Source organism: Rana temporaria, chromosome 7 (genome assembly GCF_905171775.1).
Source record: "Rana temporaria chromosome 7, aRanTem1.1, whole genome shotgun sequence".
NCBI classification, from domain to species: Eukaryota; Metazoa; Chordata; class Amphibia; order Anura; family Ranidae; genus Rana; species Rana temporaria.
Genome location: NC_053495.1, coordinates 163162060 through 163187428, shown reverse-complemented (window position 1 = coordinate 163187428; position 25369 = coordinate 163162060). Strand labels below are relative to the sequence as shown.

At 41.4% G+C, this 25369-nt stretch overlaps 1 protein-coding gene across 1 annotated transcript in view; it reads right to left on the bottom strand.

Annotated features, from left to right (window-relative positions):
* SEC16B (SEC16 homolog B, endoplasmic reticulum export factor) overlaps positions 1-25369 on the bottom strand; it is a 269950-nt gene that overhangs the window by 169505 nt on the left and 75076 nt on the right. Inside the window, exons 10-13 of the mRNA XM_040360362.1 lie at positions 18015-18150; positions 7296-7523; positions 6859-6956; positions 6381-6462 (exon numbers count right to left, since the gene is read on the bottom strand). Of these exons, the coding sequence (XP_040216296.1) occupies positions 6381-6462; positions 6859-6956; positions 7296-7523; positions 18015-18150 (544 nt within the window). The remainder of the gene's footprint in view (positions 1-6380; positions 6463-6858; positions 6957-7295; positions 7524-18014; positions 18151-25369) is intronic.

Here is a 25369-nt window from a genome sequence, read left to right as displayed (position 1 = left end):
CTAATTTTATGCTAGAAGAAAAAAAAAATGTTTTTGTTTATAGGGTGAACCCCCGCTTTAAGCCCCATACACACGACTTTCCTGCTAGGAAAACTGCAGTGAGAGCTTTTGGCTGGGAATCCCGGCCGTGTGCATGCTTACTCACAGTTTTTCTGGCAGGAAAACTGCCGGGAATCCCGGCGGAAAAATAGAGAACCTGCTCTCGGGATTCCTGTCGGTTTTAAACCCGGCAGTTTCCTATGGGGAAACACTGCGAGGGAGTGTACACAGGAAAACTTACCGAGCAGGTTCTCGGGTTTCCCGTCTGGATTCCCGGCGGACTTTATACCGCCGGGAATCCTGATCGTGTGTACAGGGCTTTAGTCCAACTTGGGAGCAAGCAACTGAGGGTGGCTATGGGCCAGATTCACAAAAGAGATACGACGGCGTATCTCCCGATACGCCGTCGTATCTCTGAGATACGATTGTCGTATCTATGCGCCTGATTCATAGAATCAGGTTACGCATAGATAGCCCTAAGATCCGACAGGTGTAAGTGACTTACACCGTCGGATCTTAGTCTGCAATTCTAGGCCGGCCGCTAGGTGGCGTTTCCATTGCGGTCGGCGTAGAATATGCAAATGACTAGTTACGCCGATTCACGAACGTCCGCTTTGCCCGTCGCTCTAACTTTACGTCGTTTCCGTAGAGATACGTCACGTAAAACTAAGGCTGCCCTCTAGGTGGTCTAGCCAATGTTAAGTATGGCCGTCGTTCCCGCGTCGAAATTTGAAATTTCACGTCGTTTGCGTAAGTCGTCCGTGAATGGCGCTGGACACCATTTACGTTAACGTCGAAACCAATGACGTCCTTGCGACGTCATTTAGCGCAATGCACGTCGGGTAATTTTAGGAACGGAGCATGCGCAGTACGTTCGGCACGGGAACGCGCCTAATTTAAATGGTCCCCGCCCCATTTGAATTAGGCGGGCTTGCGCCGGGCGGATTGACACTACGCCGCCGCAAGTTTACAGGCAAGTGCTTTGTGAATCAAGCACTTGCGCTGTAAACTTGCGGCGGTGTAACATAAATGGGATACGTTACGCCGCCGCAGCGTAGCCAGATTATATGTGAATCTGGCCCCATGTTCCTACATATAGTAGGACTGGAGAAGTAACCTAGCTACCCTCCAACAGGAAGTCAGGTAAAAGAAGCAAAAAAAGAAAAAGGAATTGGGAGATTTAGAGGAGGTTGAGAGTAATAGAAAGTACTTTTTTTTAAATTAAGGATACATATTTAATTTTATTTTTATTTTTTAGGGCTGAGTTCAGTGCTGTTTTAATGGTTACTAATCAGTTTTCCGCACCTGAGTTTCTAGTTGTGGGAGTTTCCTTATTAGAGCAATCTGCACTGTCATTACTAGTATGTGTCCACCATGTACAATAACAATATTACATTTTATGAGTTGAAACATTTGTTTTTTGTATTCAAACATAATATGTAGGCACAGTAAGAACTCATCTATATTGCATAATTTTTTCTGCAATCTTTATTTTAATGAAATTATTCTTTAAACAGTATGACAAGTGCTGCTTCTTAGGGCTAGACACCTACTGTTTGCTATTTTCGTTAGATCTTCACATTCCTCCAGTTCTGTGTCACCATTGTTCAGCATTACTTGCCCTTATAGAGCCTGCCCTTTACATTTATCCCAAATGCATATATTATACCTCAAACATCGCCTCCCTACACTGAATTCAAGGGAGTGCTTTCACGTGGGAGAGATGGCAATGTTCATATTTAGTAGTCAGCAGGGCTCAAGTCCTGCGGGAACGGAGTCCCTGCACTTTTTTCACGGCAGGAACTCAGGGCTAGATTCACATACAAATCCGTTACGCTGCGGCGGCGTAACGTATCCCATTTACGTTACACCGCCGCAAGTTTACGGCGTAAGTGCCTGATTCACAAAGCACTTACCTGTAAACTTGCGGCGGTGTAACGTAAATCCGCTCGGTGCAAGCCCGCCTAATTCAAATGGGGCGGGCACCATTTAAATTAGGCGCGTTCCCACGCCGAACGTACTGCGCATGCTCCGTCCGTCAAATTATGGACGACTTACGCAAACGACGTGAATTTTCAAATTTTGACGCGGGAACGACGGCCATACTTAACATTGGCTAGTCCACCTAGAGGGCAGCCTTAGTTTTACGCGGCGTATCTCGACGGAAACAACGTAAATTTAGAGCGCCGGGTAAAGCGTACGTTCGTGAATCGCCGTAATTAGTCATTTGCATATTCTACGCCGACCGCAATGGAATCGCAATCTAGCGGCCGGCCTAGAATTGCAGCCTAAGATCCGACGGTGTAAGTCAATTACACCTGTCGGATCTTAGTGAGAACTATGCGTAGCCTGATTATATGAATCAGGCGCATAGTTACGACGGGCGGATCACAGAGATACGACGGCGTATCAGGAGATACGCCGTCGTATCTCTTTTGTGAATCTGGCCCTTAGTTCCCTTTGTAGGACTAGAGCAGCCAAGAGCAGCCGAGCCGCCCGAGCCAATCCTTCACTAAGCGGCGATGCCCAGCTCGAGTCACTTTCAGGGGCAGGCGAACCTTAGTAATCCTTTGTTACTGGCCGCATCCTGTATATGGTTTAATCAGGTAGTGTGCAGGTATTCCGTCACTTCCTCAATGCCGCAATGTCTCCTGGGAGCTTTTGTCATTGTTCTCAGGAGACATTGAGGAGGTCTTCCGCGAGTTATCGCGGGATTTAGAAAGACCATGCTTCTTTCTAAATCCCGCGATAACTCGCAGAAGACCTCCGCAATGTCTCCTGGGAACAATGACAAAAGCTCCCAGGAGACATTGCGGCATCAAGGAAGTGACAGAATACCCGCACACTACCTAATGAATCCATATACAGGAAGCGGCCAGTAACATAAAGGATTACTAAGGTAGAGTGGATCGAAAAAAAAACATGCGGTTTAGTAATTATGCATAAGAGCGTACCATTTTTTTTTTTTTTTTGGTTGGGGAGTGGATCTTGGGTGGGAGTTCCCACACTTTTTTCCCCAGGACTTGACCCCTGGTAGTCAGACAATACTACCTCCAAAGTGAATGCAGGCTATTTAATAATTTAGCGTAAATCCACTTCACTTTATAAAGAGCCCATATTTTAACCCCGATCCACAAGCCTACTTTTGTTGTACAGTATGCCAGGCTATTTCACACACATTTCATATATGGGCAGCACAGGGGATAAGTGGTTAGCACTTCCACCTGCAGCTCTAGGCTCCTTGGTTCGAATCCCAACCACAGCACTACCTGCCTGAAGTTTGCATGTTGTGCCTGTGTGGGGGTTGTTCCCACACTCTAAAGACATGCTTGGCCCTAGAATGTGAGTTAAGCATGTTAGAATGCGAGGGCCAAGATTGATGTGAATGTAAAATATATATATATATGTAAAAATGGCACATAAATTGATGGGGCCGTGACCGTAATAAGTATCACATATGGGCTAAAATATCAGCTGCCCATGTTTAAAATTCTTAGCTATCCTACATATTAACATTTAAATTTTTTTTTAAAGGGGTTGTAAAGGTACAATTTTTTTTCCCTAAATAGCTTCCTTTACCTTGGTGCAGTCCTCCTTCACTTACCTCAGCCTTCCATTTTGCTTTTAAATGTCCTTATTTCTTCTGAGAAATCCTCACTTCCTGTTCTTCTGTCTGTAACTCCACACAGTAATGCAAGGCTTTCTCCCTGGTATGGAGTGTCATGCTCGCCCCCTCCCTTGGACTACAGGAGAGTCAGGACCACCACTAACACACAACTCCTTTCTCTATCTGCAACGTAGAGAGCTTCCTGACTCTCCTGTAGTCCAAGGGAGGGGGTGAGAACGACACTCCACACCAGGGAGAAAGCCTTGCATTACTGTGTGGAGTTACAGACAGAAGAACAGGAAGTGAGGATTTCTCAGAAGTAATAAGGACATTTAAAAGCAAATTGGAAGGATGAGGTAAGTGAAGGAGTACTGCACTAAGGTAAAGGAAGCTATTTAGGGGAAAAAAATGGTACCTTTACAACCCCTTTAAACATTTCATGGTGACGAAACACATAGGGGCGCAGACGCACGCTGGCTCTAATACACATCTGGGACAGGGAGAAGAACCAAAACCACATACATTGATGGCACATAATGCCAGGTTCCAGGGGGAGGCATCCAACCTTGTGTGTGTACATCTATTTTTAAAATTTGGAACTGTTTTAATAAATAGTGTTATGCAATGATATTTCCTCTGGATCTTTTGTATGACATACCATGGTACTGTGGATGGTGACCTCAATGAGGAATGGACCAGAGACACTAAGCATGCTTTGACCACCCCCACTGTAAACTCACAACCTTTGGTGAGTTTGGTCCTAGGAGGACACTGGAGTGGTGACACAAAGATTATTTTCAGCACTGCATTGCACTCTTTTTTGGCTAAAGACTTGGAGCACCATATTCTTAGCACATTTTGCACTTTAAATGAACGGTTGCCACTTTATATTGTAGCATGTGAGTGTTTTTTGATTATTGTATTCACCTTAAAAGGGTTGTAAAGGTTCGTTTTTATTTTCTAAATAGGTTCCTTTAAGCTAGTGCATTGTTGGTTCACTTACCTTTTCCTTCGATTTCTCTTCTAAATGTTTTTTTTTCTTTGTCTGAATTTCTCATTCCTGTTTGTCCTCAGTGAGCTTGCCCCCATCATCCGAACCGTTCTGGCTGGGGGTTAGTCAGCCAGAACAGCTTACTGAGGAGGAACAGGAAGTGAGAAAGTGAGAAATTCAGACAAAGAAAATAAAGGGAAAAAAAAACATTTAGAAGGGAAATCGAAGGAAAAGTTAGTGGACCAACAATGCACTAGGAACCTATTTAGAAATAAAAACGAAACCTTTACAACCCCTTTAGGGGGATAACACAGCTAATTGCCATTATTTCAAAAAAAACTCTTACTGCTTGTTATAATTGTACTCACTTTAAGGGACAGCACAGCTATTTCTTATCACTTTTATCCTATATACTCCCCTGCATTATCTCAAGGAGTCTATATTAGCCCTCGGCTCCTAATTTATCTTGGCAAAGCAGGAACAAAAATTTTTTTCCCCCCCCCCACACCCGGACAGCCGCACTCTGAACAAGTTGTAGGCCTTTATTAAAAAAAAAGGACAGCGCTACAAGTCACAGCAACATATAATAAAACCCGACTGCTGACGCGTTCGCACTGAACTAGTGCTTAAGTCATAGCTACTGACTAAGCACTAGTTTTATGTGCTGAAACCCGTCATTGGTCGGGTTATATTTTATGTTGCTGTGACTTGTAGTGCTGTCCTTTTTTAATAAAGGCTACAACTTGTTCAGAGTGCGACTGTCCAGAAACAATTTTTGTTCCTGCTTTGCTAAGTGCATTGCCTGCACCTGAGTTGTCTGCAACGGAGGATATTCATCTAGGTTCCCACCTGGAGCGGCTACTCCCTTTTACCCTCCTAATTATCTTGGGACTACAGAATGAGAGCTGGGACAGTGTGTGAGTTTGAGTAGTTTAGCCTATGATAACTCGGCAGGGCTGATACCACTCAGTGCACAAACCTGCTGTGTGTTATTAGCCCACATCAGGATCTGGGAGCTAAATGCATTTCTGGCAGATCCATGGGTATCTCTCTGTAATTGTAAGGGTCTGTGAGGGATAAAACATGAGGAAATGTATTGCAGGGAAGCACTGAATATGTTTATTTTTCAATTTTGCCCTGACACTTTAATGGTAAGATTGACAATTTCCACTCCACCATGGTGCTCTCTCCAGGTAGTGGCACTCTATAGGTAATCACCTAACTCTCCAGTGCTAGCCTTGTGCCACGTACACACGATCCGAAAATCGGACGACAGATCGTCCGACTTTTTCCGTTTACTAGTCGCAAGTAGAAATTGAATAGGTTACTAAAGTCACGAAAATTCTCGTATGATAGGAAAAAAAAAATCGGAAGTGATGTCATGTGTTGTAATGTATTTGTGTTGTATTTTCGGACGACAACTGTACTGACCAAACTAAAATCGTACGATCTGGTATCGTACGAGGAAAATTTTCGTGCATGTCGATAATAATATCTCGGATGAACTGTCATGATCGGCTCACGGAATCCCTGTATTAACAATCCGATTATCGGACGATTCTTCCTCGGACAAAATTTTTCGTACAATATTCGGATCATGTGTACGCGGCATAAGAAGGATCCCTGCTTGGATCTATAAAATAAATATTCATGCAATACACACTTTTTATTTTTTTTGCTTCATGGAATGGAATGATATAATCATGTCATCAGCATGTATTTCCAAGAAAATGCCTTACTTACTGTTGCTGCTTGAGGTATTCTCCCGGCCATAAGCTGGAAAAGTGTCTGCAAAGGGTCATTGGGAGCCAAAGTGCTGGTAAACCTGAAAAAGCATCAAAACCATCATTAGTAGTAAATTAGCATCCATACCGAGGAGCAAATGGGATGAGATAGAACATGCTGAGAGGTTAAGCCTATCAGCAAGTAATGCCTGATCAATTCCCAACCCGGACTGCAATGTTTATTCAATCATTTTCCGTGCAGTTGATGTCCAATCAATTATCTGTCCTCATCCAACTAGATTCTTTACAAGTAATCACCAGCCTTATAGTTTCTTCCTGTCTTAGTTCTAATTAGGAGAATTTCCTATTAATTTCTCCACATGACAAGTTAATCCTTTCCCCTTTTCTGTTATTAAATTGCTGCTTATATTCATTCTTTCATGTCTGTAGCTGTTAGTAAAAACGGATGATGGCAGATTAGTTAAAATACCCTTTACCTTGCCATTACCCAGCTGTATGTCCGAAGATCCATTTTACTCGACAAGAACAGTGCATGACCCCAAAGCTGACTCTTCATAGCCCAATCCAAAGCCTCCTGGGTATTGCACAAGACAAATCCAATTAGCAGAAACACACTACTGAGATCTAACTGCATACTGAGCTTATTCAATAAGAAAGATCATCAAAGATCACAAAAGACAGTCATATGGTTTAAGATTCAGTCTTACAGGATCAACATTACAAGGTCTAGAAGAAAGTTCAAGAAAGATTGTTTACAATAACAAGGAATAAAGGTTTAGCGTGCCATTAGTAATAGACCATAAACAGAATATCATCAAGGCAGACTTTTCTACAAAGCAGTGAGGTTAGAAGCAGGAATTGATACAGGGTGTGAATCGAAGATAGTGCCTATACTGCGAGGTGGGCAACTTGCTTTTTTGCGGCCAAAGAACAACAGCTTTGTGAACTTCTCCACAGCCCGAGCAGAGGTTTCGGCAGCAGATGGGGCCACCCCGGTCAGAAGATCTACCTGAGCACCATCAGGTATGAGAAGTGGATCCTCAGTAAGAGAAATTAGGTCATTGTCTGTTTGAACCTTCTTGTACCTTTCCCGCTTACAGTCTTGTAGTAATAGCTCTGCCACATCTGTTCCAGCAATACACTAAAGAAATTATACACAATAAAATAAGGCATCAAATAAATCTGTTATACATCAACAAAGCTTCCATTATATACATCCATTTGTAATAACTAGGGAGCAATACATTAAGGGGTAGCGATGGTAATAATTAGGTCCAATAAGGCTGGATTAAATACTGGCTGAATATTGGCCCCTATCGGCTAGTTCAGAACCTGCCGACATTCAGTGAGACATGTACAGTTGTCCGTTTCTAACCTTTCTTTGTCAAAGGGACATGCTCTAAACCCCGCATACTGATCAGCATTTGAAGCCAATGGGCTAACCACGATCAGTGTTAGCTGGGGGGGGTGGTGGGGGGGGGGGGGGGGTTCGGATAGTCCTAGGATTGCCACACAACATCCTATGCGTTAGCCCGCTGGGTTGAACGAAAAATTACTTTATACGTGTACCAAGCTTTACCCTTGCCCCATCCTGTAGTTATAGTGTAGAGCCTCTTTTTGCCTTTATAAGTCAGAAAAGATAATAAATTCTGTTCTCAAGCCTCAGAGTTGGCTTGGTCACTGGGTACTTGTCCAGGCTCCAAGAGAAATCCATAACCAAAAGATTAATCCCCTCTGTGGGTGAAATACGTCACATGAGGAGGTTCTATGTTGTATGATGCTGGGTATGTTAACCACTTAAGACCCAGACCTTTAGGCCGCTAAAGGACCCGGCCAGGTTTTGCGATTCGGCACTGCGTCGCTTTAACAGACAATTGCGCTTTCATGCGACGTGGCTCCCAAACAAAATTGGCGTCCTTTTTTTCCCACAAATAGAGCTTTCTTTTGGTGGTATTTGATCACCTCTGCGGTTTTTATTTTTTGCGCTATAAACAAAAATAGAGCGACAATTTTGAAAAAAAATGTAATATTTTTTACTTTTTGCTATAATAAATATCCCCCAAAAATATATAAAAAACATTTTTTCCTCAGTTTAGGCCGATACGTATTCTTCTACCTATTTTTCGTTAAAAAAAAATCGCAATAAGCGTTTATCGGTTGGTTTGCGCAAAGTTTATAGCGTTTACAAAATAGGGGATCGTTTTATTGCATTTTTATTATTTTTTTACTACTAATGGCGGCGATCATCAATTTTTTTCGTAACTGCGACATTATGGCGGACACTTTGGACAATTTTGACACATTTTTGGGACCATTGTAATTTTTACAGCAAAAAATGCATTTAAAATGCATTGTTTACTGTGAAAATGACAATTGCAATTTGGGAGTTAACCACAAGGGGGCGCTGAAGGGGTTATGTATGACCTAATATGTGTTTCTAACTGTAGGGGGTGTGGCTGTAGGTGTGACGTCATCGATTGTGTATCCCTATAAAAGGGATCACACGATCGATGACAGCGCCACAGTGAAGAACGGGAAAACTGTGTTGACACACAGCTCTCCCTGTTCTTCAGCTCCGGGGACCGATCGCGGGACTCCATCGGTGATCGGGTCCGCGGGTCCCGTCGCCGGTGTCCCGCGATCGGTCAGAGGAGCTGAAGAACGGGGAGAGGTGTGTGTAAACACACCTTCCCCGTTCTTCACAGTGGCAGTGTCATTGATCGTCTGTTCCCTGATATGACGTCACACGTCCAGCCCCGCCCCTCTACAGTTAGAAACACATATGAGGTCACACTTAACCCCTACAGCGCCCCCTAGTGGTTAACTCCTAAACTGCAATTGTCATTTTCACAGTAATCAATGCATTTGTATAGCAATTTTTGCTGTGAAAATGACAAAATGTGTCAAAATTGTCCGATGTGTCCGCCATAATGTCGTAGTCACGAATTTTTTTTTTATTATAGCAAAAAAAGTAAAAAATATTGAATTTTTTTCAAAATTGTCGCTCTATTTTTGTTTATAGCGCAAAAAATAAAAACCGCAGAGGTGATCAAATACCACCAAAAGAAAGCTCTATTTGTGGGAAAAAAAGGACGCCAATTTTGTTTGGGAGCCACGTCGCACGATCGCGCAATTGTCAGTTAAAGCGACGCAGTGCCGAATTGCAAAAAGGGGCAAGGTCCTTAACCTGCATATTGGTCCGGGTCTTAAGTGGTTAAACATTTAATATTTGGTATGTTGCAGCCAGTGTTGTCTTTTTGTGCTTATACCAGTCTACATGTAACCAGCACCTGACAACTGTTTCCATTATATACTATCTGATATAAAACTCTGGTGTCCAAATGCAGAAGTGACAACCTTATCTCACCTAGAACCATAAAAGACGGCTAATTATTGGCTTTTATGGGTTACTGCACATAATTTTTTCGCAGAAAAACTCTAGTCTAATGGAAAAGGAGAATATTATTAAATTGTGTATAAGGAGGCTTCAGCCTACATGTCTCCTTCAAGAAACCACACCCCAACATGTTCTGCCCCGCCCACTGACTGGCTGGATGGGAATGCTGACAGCCTGCACCCTTTCAACTGCAGAACATGGGAATGGAATCCCTGGCTTTGAGTGCCGTTCCAAGCTTAGTCCATATTAATCTAATTGATGCAAGCTTGACAAACCACCATAAAAACTTTTATTTTACAGAAAAGTTATTTCTACTGCATTGTTCTTAGGTGTTTTTTTTTGTTGTTTTTTAAGAAATTTTTGTTTATTTTTCCTATTAATTGGCATTAGAAAGCAACTACTGCATATACTGTCCAGGCCCATTAACCCTGTAAAAATCATCTGCTATTAGTGATTGTAAAATGTATCTGAAAAGAACAAAGTTAGATTCATATGTACATTACCTGTATGTGTCTTCTGCATTGCTGGGTGTAACATTGCAGTGCTTCCGGGAAGATTTCAAGGGGAATTTTTTAACTGTGCCATTTTTAATTAGTTAAAAATAAAAATTAATCAGAGCAACACTGTTGTCTTGTGGAAACATAGACTCACTCAAAGTATAAGGTTATCAAAAGACAGTCCTGCGCTAAAATGTATAATCTATCCTAATATTAGTGCTGTATGTTTCATAAAATATATGATAAACAATTCTATTCAACATACATTATAGTGCAATACGTCCACATATATCAAAGTGCCATTGTGCAAAACATATTGATCCAATAATAGATGTAAACATTTTTTTCAATATAAAATAAAATAGAAAAATGCCTGTGCAATTCATATATTCCTGGCCGCGAGAACAGATTCTGCGTGCGTGGCAACGTCACATTCAAGTCCTGTCCTACATGTTTTGTCATCCGATGTCCTCAAGGGGTGGTAGTGAGCCCAGTTCTATGTTTATGCTGGTTACATTTGTGTCAGTGGAGGCTCATGGAAATTTGAGTTTTTGAATTGATTTTATGAATAAAAAAGTTTTAATGATTTTACACCATGCAAGCTTTTCTCTCTTCCTCCTGAATATATAAATATAAATTGGCGGCCGTGAGAGTTTAAAGAGGAATTTGCTGAGGCTGCAGATCATTACTCCCAGAGGGGAATGCGCCGTTAGCTGGTTAATAGCATTTTACCTCTGGTGAGCTCATTTAGTACATTTGGTGGTGGATTTTGCTGCGGTGTGGTGGAAGAAAGAAGAAATAAAAAAAGAAATAAAGCATTTCACCTAAAATAAAATATATTGGGACTGTTTGAATATAAATGAATTGCACAGACTTTTTTATTTAATTTTTTATTTCAAAACTTGTTTACAACTTTTATTGGATCAATGTGTTTTGCGTGTTGATAGATAGCCGCGGATGGCTCGGCTATCTATGCCCGGACGTGGGAGCAAAATACCTGTATCAGACAGGTATCTGCTCCGCCCTCCCCTGAAAGGGGCCAAATGTGACACCGGAGAGGGGGGGGGATTCTGAAAAGGGGAAGTTCCATTTTTGGGTGGAACTCTGCTTTATTTTTTTTCATATTTAATATTTTATTTATTTGAAAGGAAGAAAGGCATACATTTTACAGACATCATATATAACATAATATCCATATCTATATACTAATCTGGTATACAATTAAGTTCATTTTCTTCCAGAACATAAAACCATGCACTCTAGATACAACAAAATCAACTATCTCATTTTAATCCCCCAGGTGCATCAGAACAGAGGCTACCCCCCACCCAGAGCCAGGGTATATCTTAGACTCCGCCCTTGGGGGGCCTCCCTATATATTCATAAAGTGTCAAACTATTTCCTATGTCTATATTTATAAACAAAACAAAAACAAATAAATCAAAATTTGATTTATTTGGAACTTCACTTTAAATTAGCTTCAGAACCTGTGTAATTCATATGTGTTCGGCTTTAAAGAGATGAGGTGGCAACCCTAAGCTGGGTTCACACCAAGATCGCATGCGGCTCACAGCAGGGGTCCGGTGCGTCCCTGTTCTTCGTTTCAGGGACAAATCAGGCCCAAATTTTTGCCTGAATTCAGTCCTGAAATGGAGCCAAAGACGCACAGGACCCCTGTACAATTCGCTCCGCAGCCGCCGCGGAGATATGTGAACCGGCTCCATAGAGAACCGGTCACAGTTTCCTGTCATGCGAATTGAATGCAGGGAAAGCCGCATCCAATTCACACTAGTGTGAACCCAGCCTGATACTATAAATAAGAACATGTTATTAGATTTTTACTTCCAGGGTATATAATGAGTTTGGCAATTCTAGAGAAATGCCTAAATAATGCATTACAATAACTAAACCCATTAGATTTTAAGTCGACTAGATTGTACTGGAGATTTAGTAGACCTAAAACCGCGACTAAAACTAAAACGATTCAGATGACTAAAATACAACTTAAACTAAAACAGCATTTTTTTGTCAAAAGACTATGACTAAAACTAAATCCAAATTCTACATCAAAATTAATACTGTTGGCCAGGATATTTGACGTTAGTTTCAACCTTTTCATTTTTTCATTAAAAGGTGAACCTACCTTTGAGGCCTGGGTGTTCACACTTGTCGACAAACGCTCCTACCATTGGGAGCACATGTCGCATGATGTGTGAAAATCAATGATTCCCTATGAGAGCTGTCTTAACTGGTCCTACACAGTCGGTCCGACTTTTGAAAATGCTCCCTGTACTACTTTGGTCCGACATTGATCTTACTTCAGCCCATTGAATATCATTGAAGTCGGACCAAAGTAGGAGCCTTGTCCTAACCATCCGACTTTTGACATCTGACATGTGATTACAGCAAAAGTGAAAATAGAAAAAATTCAGCGCTGGGAAATTAATATCAATGAAATATATGCAAGCCAGCACTGTGAATGTATTCATAAAACAATTCCCAAAATATAAAAGAAGAAAAGTGCGGCGCAAATTAACAAAATAATAAAAATGATAAAATGTGCAAAATGTCCAAGTGCAAATAAAGTGTCCTTTATATAAATAAATAAATCCAGCAGGGGTGAGAGTGAAGAGGAGACACCAGAGGGAAATCCACCACCAAGGTCAAGATGGACTCTCACCTCATAGCTTCGACCCATAAGAGTCACAAAGCATATCAGCATCCAAAGCATCCAAAAGTTAAGACCAGCCTCCAATCTCCAGTATAACACCAAATCGCATAGATATCCAAGGGTCACCATAAAAGAAAGACACAGGATCTAAGTGCTCTCTGTATGAACCAGCAATATTTAATAAGAAACAGTAGTGCACTTACATTTAAAAACACTCTAAGCCCGAGTGCGAGCAAAGCAGCATGTACAGGCAGTAATCCAAACACAGCGGCGATGATCGAGGGGTGACGTCCGTGCGTAACTCCTCCCCCTTCGTACGCGTTACGTCCCGTAGGCGGGACTTCCTCAGCGTCGGGTGAGAGAGAACGCCGGACGTCCATAATAACATAAAATATATAGTGAGAGCACCGAGTGAGGCGCCAATCAGGGAAGCTCCCGGTTGTAAACCAATGAACATATTCAATGGCCAGCAACATCCGGGGCAAAGGGCGCTGCCTGTCAGATTAATCAGAGATGAGGCCAATAGAAAAACTAAACGGCCAATAACTTCCATTACAGAAGTCATAACTCGATTGAAATTCGACAGCCACTCGAGAAGAGTCTCAGGATGTGGGCCAGGAAAGGAAAAAACTAAACTGGGAACACACGTGGACTGGGCACAGAGTCAGTAAAACAAAAAATAAAAAATATATAAAAATGGAGAGGCATAATTAATTAATTAATACCGGACTAACACTGAATGGAAGGAAAAAGAAAAAACCAAACAGTAGTGTCCAATGGCTCTCATAAATAATTTAATTAGCTGGATATAGAGTCTATATAAACTCCCCATAAAATGTAAAAAACATAGTTTTATAAAAATTATACAGAGACGCCAACTATATATATTAAAAATATATTAAAAATTCACATAAAATTTATAATGTATATATAAATTTATATACAAAAACGGACGTCAACCTCAATCATCGTCACTTTAACAGTAACAAATACCTATAAACGAGATACAATAATACAGACAACATTAAATAAAATTAAAATTAAAAATAAAATTAAATAAAACAATTTAATTAATTAACGGTTAGAAATGAAACAATTTAAATCGAACTCAACGTTGAGACCCCCAGGCGAGGCAACCTTGAGCTCATAGATCCAATAGGATTCACGTCTACTTAACTGGCGGATAAAGTGCCCCCCCTCCAATGCCGAGACACTCTCTCAATACCCCAGAATTTCAAACATTTAGGATCACGGTTGTGAAAACGTCTAAAGTGTTTCGACACACTATGTGTCTTCACACCTCGTTTAATGCAACTGATATGTTCGCCAACGCGGACATGTAGGGCACGTGAGGTACGACCTACCAGTATTGAAGCCCACAATCACATTGTAACATGTATATGACTCCTTCAGTGTCACAAGTAACAAGCTCTTTATAGTGTACTCATTACTGGTGACCGTTGGAACTGTAGGTTTTTACGTTTCTTAACATTGTTTCTCACATGTTTGCACGTGGCACATCTGCCACATGCATAAAAACCAGAAAGAAAATTAAATAATCTCGGTCTCGGTACAATAGGCGGGTCAATGACCCCCGGTGCAATCAAATCACGCAAAGCAGGGGCTTTCTTATAAACAAATTGCGGTCGATCTGGTAAGGTAGGTCCCAGAACAGCATCTCCTTTCAACACTGCCCAGTGTCTTGCAACAATCCGTTCAAATTTCTTGTATTGTATATTATAATCCAACACCATTTTGTGATTGATAGTCTGCTCAACAGCTGATATAGCTGGTGGTTTATCTGAAACAATAACCTCCCTATTCATTATGCGCACCTTTTCAATCTCCGAATTAATATCTGAGGAAGAGTAGCCTTTCTGGATGAATCTTTTGGCAAGTACCTGAGATTGTGTGACATAATCGATTTCTGATGTGCAGTTTCTACGTAACCGGACAAACTGTCCCCTAGGTATATTACATAGCCACAACCTATGATGGCAACTGGTCAGGGGTATATACCCATTACGATCCGTAGTCTTGAAATAATTCCTAGTTCTCAACTTGGATTCATTTTTAAAAATCTCCAAATCTAGAAAAGTAATTTTGTCACATGAAATATTCCAGGTCAAAATAATATTTTTGGTGTTGGCATTAAGTAAATCATAAATTGCTGTAAACTAGCCAGATCACCTCCCAAATCATAATCAAATCGTCTATGTATCGTTTGTAACATAGAAGCTGAGGGGGTGCGATTTTTAAACAACCGTATCTTCCTCCCAGTGGGCCATAAAGAGATTGGCCACACTGGGAGCAAACCGAGCGCCCATAGCAACGCCTCGTTGCTGCAAATAAAAATTCCTATTGTACCAAAAGTAATTTTTAAGAAGGCAAAAATTTAAACTATCCAAAAGAAAATGAATCTGTTGTCTGTTCAAATCAGTGCCATTCAAGGCCCAAATGGTCGAAGCCATAGCTGCTTCATGATCGATTATGGTGTAAAGTGAGCCAACATCTGCCGTGACTAAGATAGTATCTTTAGTACACGGCAGAGTCTCTAAAATTTGTATCACCTGTTTTGTATCTCGTAAATAGGCCTCCATTTTGGATACCAGCGGCTGAAGGAAATGGTCCAAATATTGGCCAAGTCTGGAGGTGACAGAGTCAATCCCGTTGACTATGGGACGACCCGGAGGCCGATCAGGATTTTTGTGAAGTTTAGGGAGAAAATAGATGATAGGTGTACGGCAGTAGAAGGGGTCCAAATAGGATGTTTCCTTTTTATTCAAAACCCCCTCAGATCTCCCCTTTTCCACAAGAGAATGTAACTCATTTTTAAATTGAACCATCGGGTCGCTTCTCAGCAATAGGTAGGTATCTTTATCACTAAGTAACCTGGTCATCTCCTCCTGGTAGTATGTTTTACTGAGCACAACCAGGCCACCCCCCTTGTCCGCGGGGCGGATTACGATATCGTTCCTGAGCTCCAATGATTTAATACCCTTTTTAATGTGGTATGAGTCACGTACATTTTTAATCTTTAAATCATCCAAATCTTTACAAACTAGATTCTTGAAAACATCAAGATGTCTAGTATCTTGTCCTTGGGGATTGAAAACAGACTTGTTCCTTAGGTTAGTATGTTGTACAAAAGATGAGGGAACATTCCTTTGGATAGGGTTGGAGAGGAAGTACCTCTTCATATTGAGCCCCCGTACATATTTTTGTACATTAACATACGTATGGAATTTATTCAAATTCCTAATTGGGGCAAATTTCAAACCTCGATCAAGGACACGTATTTCATCCTCAGAAAGCACAGTGCCACTGAGGTTAAAAATACCAGTCCCTAATGAGATCTTTGCTTTTTGGACTCGTCGTCCAAAAATTAAATTTTATGGGGATTTTATATAGACTCTATATCCAGCTAATTAAATTATTTATGAGAGCCATTGGACACTACTGTTTGGTTTTTTCTTTTTCCTTCCATTCAGTGTTAGTCCGGTATTAATTAATTAATTATGCCTCTCCATTTTATATATTTTTTATTTTTTGTTTTACTGACTCTGTGCCCAGTCCACGATGTGTTCCCAGTTTAGTTTTTTCCTTTCCTGGCCACATCCTGAGACTCTTCTCGAGTGGCTGTCGAATTTCAATCGAGTTATGACTTCTGTAATGGAAGTTATTGGCCGTTTAGTTTTTCTATTGGCCTCATCTCTGATTAATCTGACAGGCAGCGCCCTTTGCCCCGGATGTTGCTGGCCATTGAATATGTTCATTGGTTACAACCGGGAGCTTCCTGATTGGCCGCTCACTCGTGCTCTCACTATATATTTTATGTTATTATGGACGTCCGGCGTTCTCTCTCACCCGACGCTGAGGAAGTCCCGCCCACGGGACGTAACGCGTACGAAGGGGGAGGAGTTACGCACGGACGTCACCCTCGATCATCGCCGCTGTGTTTGGATTACTGCCTGTACATGCTGCTTTGCTCGCACTCGGCTTAGAGTGTTTTTAAATGTAAGTGCACTACTGTTTCTTATTAAATATTGCTGGTTCATACAGAGAGCACTTAGATCCTGTGTCTTTCTTTTATGGTGACCCTTGGATATCTATGCGATTTGGTGTTATACTGGAGATTGGAGGCTGGTCTTAACTTTGGATGCTTTGGATGCTGATATGCTTTGTGACTCTTTATGGGTCGAAGCTATGAGGTGAGAGTCCATCTTGACCTTGGTGGTGGATTTCCTCTGTGTCTCTCTTCACTCTCACCCCTGCTGGATTTATTTATTTATATAAAGGACACTTTATTTGCACTTGGACATTTGCACATTTTATCATTTTTTATTATTTTGTTAATTTGCGCCGCACTTTTCTTCTTTTATGTGATTACAGCAGCAGTAAAAGGAATTTATCTCACTCTGGGATTTATTTTGATTGGTCAAAGAACAAGTCAGACTATCACAAAGTCGGATCAAAGTAGTATCCTGTTCCTGAAAGTCGGATGGATGTAGGACCAATGTAGGATCAATGTAGGACTGATGTAGCAGTGAAAAGTAGGATGAAAGTCGTGTAGTATAGTGTGAACCCAGCCTCAGATGTTACTAGTAAGTAATTGTTTTCTATGATCAATGTACTAGTATTCACCTGTGGCTCTCCTGCTTCTCAACAAACAGAAAGGTGTTTCAGCTGATCTTTATTTTTTTAAAAAATGTGTCCTCATTTCAAATTTTAACAATAAAATGAACTGAAAAGGCTCAAAAATTGATAGAAACTAGATGCCACATCCGTTAAACATTAACTAAAAACCAATCGTCAGTTTAATTTTTCCAATCTCCTCCACGCTGTATTGCAAACAAAGCAATTAATTACTGTAAGCCAGAACTGTTGGCTGAAGCCCACATTGCATAAATGGAATCTGCATAATGTTAATTAAGGAGAACCATATTTACATAATATATGATCGACTGCGCTATAAATGTAGGTTGAAACAGCACTCCATGGATGTTGCAAAGCGACATTTGTTCGGCGCTAATGGGAGGCAGATTTGTAGTGTTTCATGCGACGTACCCCATTTTGCCGACACATCTGCAGCAGCACCTGCCAGAGCAGAGCGTCGTCGCGGCTCCTCGGGCCCCCTGAGCGCAGGCATTGGCTGGCATTCTGCTGGCAATAGTTCATTACATCGACTTTATGTAAATCCTCCCTGTAGGATGCCAAGAGCAAAAGAATGAGAAATGTAAGTCCAGAGGGCATGCCTACACTTCTGTTAATTGTCCGCCTTTTTTTTTATGAAGGAAAATAGACATCCAAGACAGATTGTGAAATTGTGCCCAACTATTATTGTAAACAAAATTACAATATTTTAATTGTAACACCAAAATGGCCAGCAATTTACCAATATATTAGTTTCTAACTTACCCTTTCTCCCAAATTCTGAACATAGACCATTCTATCTTTCCATATTTTAAAGGATATATTGTCTAGTTTAGGAATACACACAAAATTTAGGGGCATTTTAGGGGCATTTACCAAACATTTACTGCAGGTGAAGCAATCACCAATGTTTGATGAATGTCATTTTCTTTGCTTTATAAATACACCCATAGATAATATACCATAGACCAGTGTTTCTCAACTCCAGTCCTCAAGGCGCACCAACAGGTCATGTTTTCAGGATTTCCCTCAGATGAAATGACTGGTAATTACTAAGGCAGTGAAACTGATTAAATCCCCTGTGCAAAATAATGGAAAGCCTGAAAACATGACCTGTTGGGGCGCCTTGAGGACTGGAGTTGAGAAACACTGCCATAGACAACCACCCAGATAGTAAGGATAACTTGCCACAAATTTGAGGCGGTGTTGAACTGTTATGCCTTGTACACACAATCCGAATTTCAGCTGAAAAAAGTCTGACGGAATTTTTTCCATCGGATATTCTGTCCGTGTGTGCGCCCCATCTGACTATTTCCATCGGAAATTCCGACGGACTTAGAAACAGAACATGTTCTCTTTTTTTCCAATGTAAAAAAATTCTATTGCAAATTCCGAACGTCTGTGTGGAACTCCGACAGAGAAAAGAAACACGCATGCTCAGAATCAAGTTGACGCATGCTCGGAAGCATTGAACTTAATTTTTCTAGGCTCATCGTAGTGTTGCACATCACCGGTTTTTGGATGGTCGGAATTTGGTGTGACAGTGTGTATGCAAGACAGCTTGAATGGAATTCCGTCTAAAAAATCCGTCGGAGTTTATCCCAACGGAAATTCCGATCGTGTGTACGGTGTCAACTTTGTGCACATTTTCACTGGCAAGTTATACACTTGCAGAGCACTTGAAGCAGGGCAGGTCTCAATTGCATTGTGGGCCCCTGGGAAAAGTAATGCACTGGGCCCCTACCAGCCTGCCCCAATTTATGCACCTACTCTCAAGAATAAAAGTATAAATAGTTGATAGGATTAAACATATATTTATTTGTACTTTCAATAAAATATATTTTAAACAATATAAAAAGCATTCCATAAATCAAAGACTAATCAACACAAAGAGAACAGTACAGGGATGGAGGCAGAAGGGCACAGTACTGGGACACGGCCATTCTGGGACAGCTTAGTAAAAAGTGTGACTGGCCCGGAAAATCCAGGACAGTGTGCAAGTATGATGTAATGCAAGACAATCATGGGGTCCCCAAGCACATGGGGCCCCTGGGCAGTGCTCAGGTGTGCCCATGCATTAAGACTGCGCTGACTTGAAGCACAATTTCTAGTTGACACTTTTTCAATTTGTAGCAAATGTGCGTAGCAAGTCTCTAGCAAGAGCAAAGTTGCAGTGGTGAGTCTACAGTAAAAGCTCTGCAAGTCACAGTGACCCCATGTGGTGGGATGACTATAATACAACATAACTTACCCAGAACTTGCAGCAGACTTGCAGAATGTTTGCAGAGAATGTTGATCTGGAGTTATGCAATGCAGACTTGCTGCAATTGTGCAACAAACTTGTGAAGCCTGACAAGTCTAGCTATAGTTTAGCAAGTCATTTTCAAACTTGCAGCTCAATTGCTTGCTATCTGGGCAAATACAGATTTTTAAGTCAGTTTTTAAAAAAATATGTATTTAGTTTTCTATGGTAAATTATCTATGAGTTTTGGATGTGACACCTTTCACCACCAATATATATATATATATATATATATATATATATATATATATATATATATATATATATATATATACACACACACACACACACACACACACACATACAGTATATATCATGTAATACAGTAAATATACCCCTTGAGGTTTAGCTGGAACAAATTCTGTTCCACCATAGTAACAGTTTTTTTTAGGCTGGGTTCACATTGATGCAAATTGAATGATGAGACCAGGGGAGGCGGAGAAAAAGGAATACTGATGTTGCATTGAGAGGCACAGGATCTGCTACTGACTACTGAAACAAGGTGGATGGGGAGAAGAATGGGGTGCTGCAGCTGCAGGAGTGGTGTGAGGGCCCCATGGAATGGCCTTGCAGGCCGGATTCAGCCCACGGCCTTGTGTTTGACACATGCGCTCTAAAGAACTAAGGTGGGCAGGAAAGACAGGCTAGCCAATACCCAGCAGCAGTGGACAAAGTCAATAAAGAACCCACATGCAGGGTACATTTTGAGTCCCTCATTCAACTACTGTCCAAGTACGAACACATAGGGCCAAATCCTCAAAAGGGATACGCAGGCGGAACTGCTGTTCAGCCTGCGTATCCCTGTGCCTATCTTTGGAACTGACCCTTTAGAAGCAGTTTTCCAAAGATAGGCAGAAGATCTGACATCTGTAAGACACTTACACTGTCAGATCTTAGGATGCAGTACCGCATCCGCCGCTGGGGGCATTTCGAGTCGAAATGCTGCTTCGCGTATGCAAATGAGGACTTACGGAGATCCACAAAGCTTTCAGCTTTGTGTTTTCTGCGTAAGTTTACGTTTGCATACGTAAAATTAGTTCTGCTTTTACAAAGTGTAAACTAGTTACACCTTGTAAAAACAGACCTTTTTTTCGATCGCCGCGATTTTTTTAAAATTTTGAATTTTATTTTTCGGCGCGTAACTTTTTTTTTACCCGACGCAACTTTATTGTCCCGTCGCAATCCACAAAGCCCGGCGTAACGTAATTTCGCGCGCTGCCCGTCGGGAAAATGATGTCACAAGCATGCGCAGTACGGCCGGCGTGGGAGCGCGCCTCATTTAAATTGTCATCGCCCCCTGCAGAAGAGGACCGCCTTGCGCCGGAGACATTTAAGTTACACGGCCTGAAATTTCTAGGTAAGTGCTTTGTGGATCGGGCACTTAGGTAGAAATTTTAAGGCAGTGTAACTTAAATGGGAAAAGATAAGTTAGGCAGGATCTTTGAGGATTTGGCCCATAGTCACTAATTGCCTGGAGAAATATTGCATGTTTCGGGGCTGGCCAGGCCAGAAATTTAGCAGGTACCTGCTGCCTATAACAACTTGAATATTGCAAACCATGATAGGATATTATAAAGAGCACAGTTTCAGGTCTACATTGCAATGTGAGGGGGTCCAGAACACATCCACCCAACATCTACAATAAATGGACCCTTAAATTTCAGCGTTCCCTTGTCTAGCTGTCTGCACAAATGGGTTGTCCATCCCTGTGCAAAGAAGCTGAAGTATTTTCCAAGTTGTGTTACGGACAATAGAACAGATGAGTTTGAACCATGTCCACTAAACTAAGATTAGATCCATTTTATTCCCAAAGGAAATATATTTTAAAGAACATTTTCTACCTTACAAATACAGAAAACATCTTTCAAAAAACAAATAAGCCATGGCAACATTTCCAAATGACAAATATGCAACAAAACCACTTTAGACAGTCAAGAGTCATCTCTTCCCACACAAAGCGTGTAATCCCTAAACAAAGTGTTTACTGGCATTCTTGCTTAGAAATGTGATTATTAAGATCTGCTTTCAAGCTGGTGAACAATGTCTGAGGATTTCAAATAGTAATAATTTTTTGGACTAGTACACTTAACACAATTTTTTGTTTTCTCAATTATTAAGGATGTGGAACCAGTTACTGGCAGACAATTCTACATCTTATTTTATTGAAAACAAAAAGGTCAAGTGCAGTTCTTTTTGCATTTAGAAACTGTCATTTGAATTTACACACACATTACAAATGTATTTATTTAAAGGAGAACACGAGGAAAAATACGGAAACATGTTGTCTGAATGTCTACTACTTTTGCTCCTCTGTTGGCAAGCTACATTACAAACCAAGTTATGATATTAAAGATATCAAAAGATATAAAAAGCTGGCTGGTATTTCAGCACACCAATGGCGTCACCAGAAGTTTTTTTTTTTTTTTTTTTATTGGAGCTGCCCTTAAAATTGTAATTTATGAAGATGGTTTTAAGCCCAACTCCATGTTCGGTAAGACCATCCCTAACTACCTCCACCCCCTCCCAATCTGCAAACTAAAGCTGGCCATACACCTTGTAAGATTGGGGTGATCAGACTCCAGTGGTAGGTGCGTTTTTAGTGAGTACGCCAGTCCAGAACTGAATTTTTAAGAACCTGGTAGCCCACTTTTATTTAAAAGCACAAAAAGTTCACAAATACATCAGAAGCCCTCACAGGGGGGTTCCACCATTACTGTATCTTGCATACTCAACACTTTAGCCTCCTGGCTTTCATTCTTGCCATCCGGCTGTTTCAGGTCTTAAGTCTGCTCCTCAGAACAAATATAGCTAGATTCAGAAAGACTTAGGCTGGCGTATCAGTAGTCTGAATCTGCACCGACGCAAATTTAAGCGTATTCTGGTAACCAGATACGCTTAAATTAGGCTCAGATACGAGCGGCGTAAGTTTCTTACACTGTCGTATCCTAAAGTGTACTTTTTAGGCTGACCGCTAGGTGGCGCTTCCATTGCGGTCGGCCTAGAATATGTAAATGAGTAGATACGCTGATTCACAAATGTACGCTTGCCCGACGCAGTAAAGATACGCCGTTTACGTAAGGCATTTTCAGGCCTAAATTTATTCCATCAAATAGCTGGAATAGTAATGTTAAGTATGGCCGTCGTTCCCGCGTCGAAATTTGAAAATTTTACGTCGTTTGCGTAAGTCGTCCGTGAATAGGGCTGGACGTAATTTACGTCCACGTCGAATCCAATAGGACCGTGCGGCGTACTTTGCCGCAATGCACACTGGAACATGTACACGGACGGCGCATGCGCCGTTCGTAAAATACTTCAATCACGTCAGGTCACCCCTCATTAGCATAAAACACGCCCCCTCAGCCGAATTTGAATTAGCCGCGATTACGCCCGATTTACGCTACGCTGCCGTAACTTAGCAGGCAAGTACTTTGTGAATCATGTACTTGCCTCGCTAACTTACGGCGGCGTAGTGTAAACACGATACACTACGCCGCCGCAACGTTAGGGCGGTCTATGTGAATCTAGCTAACAGAGTTTTCTACAGTTAAGCTCTCTCCTGGCTTACTCCTGATCAGCGCCTTGGTGCTCAATCACCAATGACATCTGCCTCCTGCAGACATGCATACTCTGGCTGCGCCCATGCAGCCTCTGACTCCTCTCAGAGGGATGGGTGTCCACCTGACTCCAAAGAACAGACTTCCTGTCTGTTGGGTGGGGCCCTGAGCCATAGTCAGGTCAGAACTAAATAGCCAAACACACATCTGTGCAATCAGCGTGTCTTTCTCTCCAAAATATGGCGTTAACCAGCAATCTATAAGGTCACACAGGGTCCCACCACCACAACCTATAGATTATCTGCAGATTTTCTAAGGTTAGATCGAAAAAGTGCAACAGATTTCTCACGTACGCTGAACTGTGTGGATGGAGGAATCTCCCACTGGCCCAAGCTTTCATATCTTGCTAGTCGGCCCCACTGGCTTTCAACCTAGCCTGCATCCAATCAGAATGTTCAAGTATTGTGAGAGCCAGCGGGGCCGACTAGCAAGATATGGAAGCTTGGGCCAGTGGGAGATTCTTCCATCCATACAGTTCAGCATAGATCGAGGAGTCTGTTCCACTTTTTCCATCTGACCATAGAAAATCTGCAGATAATCTATAGGTGTATGGCCAGCTTTAGTTTTTTTAAAAGCACGTTCTACATACCTGCAGTTATCTGGCTGGTCGCATCACATGATGTCATAGTGTCTTCCTGTTTTTTTTTTATGTTGATGGTCATTACTCCTAGACAGGGCAGCACTCATCAATATTGCTTGAGCACCATTGCGTTTAAAAGTGCTGTTAGTAAATATTGGTGTGATGGAAAACTCTCCAGGCGGGGTGTGTCCATAATGCCTTGGGCTCACAGAAAGTGGATCAGATGATGGAAGTGGAGTGGTGTGGATCTCAGAGTGGTGACTCCACAGGGGATAGTTTTATTTATTTATTTTTGCAATTTTTTAACAACCTATATAAGTTTTTTTATGTTTTGTGTCAATATTTGGATCTCTGTACTGTGAGTGTCACACAGTTTTGCTAATTGCTTACTTTTTATCACAGGGTTATTTCACCATTTATAGTATGTGTGCCATTGTTTGTAATTTCTAAAAAAAAAAAAAAAAAAAATCACAGTGTGTGCAATTACAGTGCCTTGAAAAAGTTTTCATACCCCTCGACATTTTCCACATTTTGTTACAATCAAAAACGTAAATGTATTTTATTGGGATTTTATACGATAAACCAGGGATATGCAATTAGCGGACCTCCAGATGTTGCAGAACTACAATTCCCATGAGGCATAGCAAGACTCTGACAGCCACAAGCATGAACCCAGAGGCAGAGGCATGATGGGACTTGTAGTTTTGCAACAGCTGGAGGTCCGCTAATTGCTTATCCCTGCGATAAACCAACAAACAGTGACACATATTTGTGAAGTGGAAGGAAAATTATGAATGGTTTTCAAAATATTTTACAAATAAATATCTGAAAAATATTTGTATTCAGCCCCCTTTACTCTGATACCCCTAACTACGTGACACTTTTTGGTAACCAGTGACACCAATACAGTGATCAGTGCTCAGCCTGCTCTCCTCCAATGATCAATCTTGTCCTGACACAACCCCAACTCACAGTCTTTTACTGGGAAGCTCAGTATACTGCAGGTTCACCTCCCCCCAGCTCATATGCAGCTGAGGACAGAGGGTATGAAATCACTGATAAAAAGGGAGAAAAAAAAATAAACATTTTGCATTTTATTTCTATTTTGAACAGAATAGATTATTTTACAAGGTGATAGTTTACATATACTTTAAGCCTGAACACTCTAATGCAGGAACTTTGGGGCCCAATGTTAAATAGTAAACTGGCTGGTCGGGGGGGGGGGGGTTGTTGTTGGGGGGGTGGGCGTTTGAGAGACATAAAGACCTTTTAG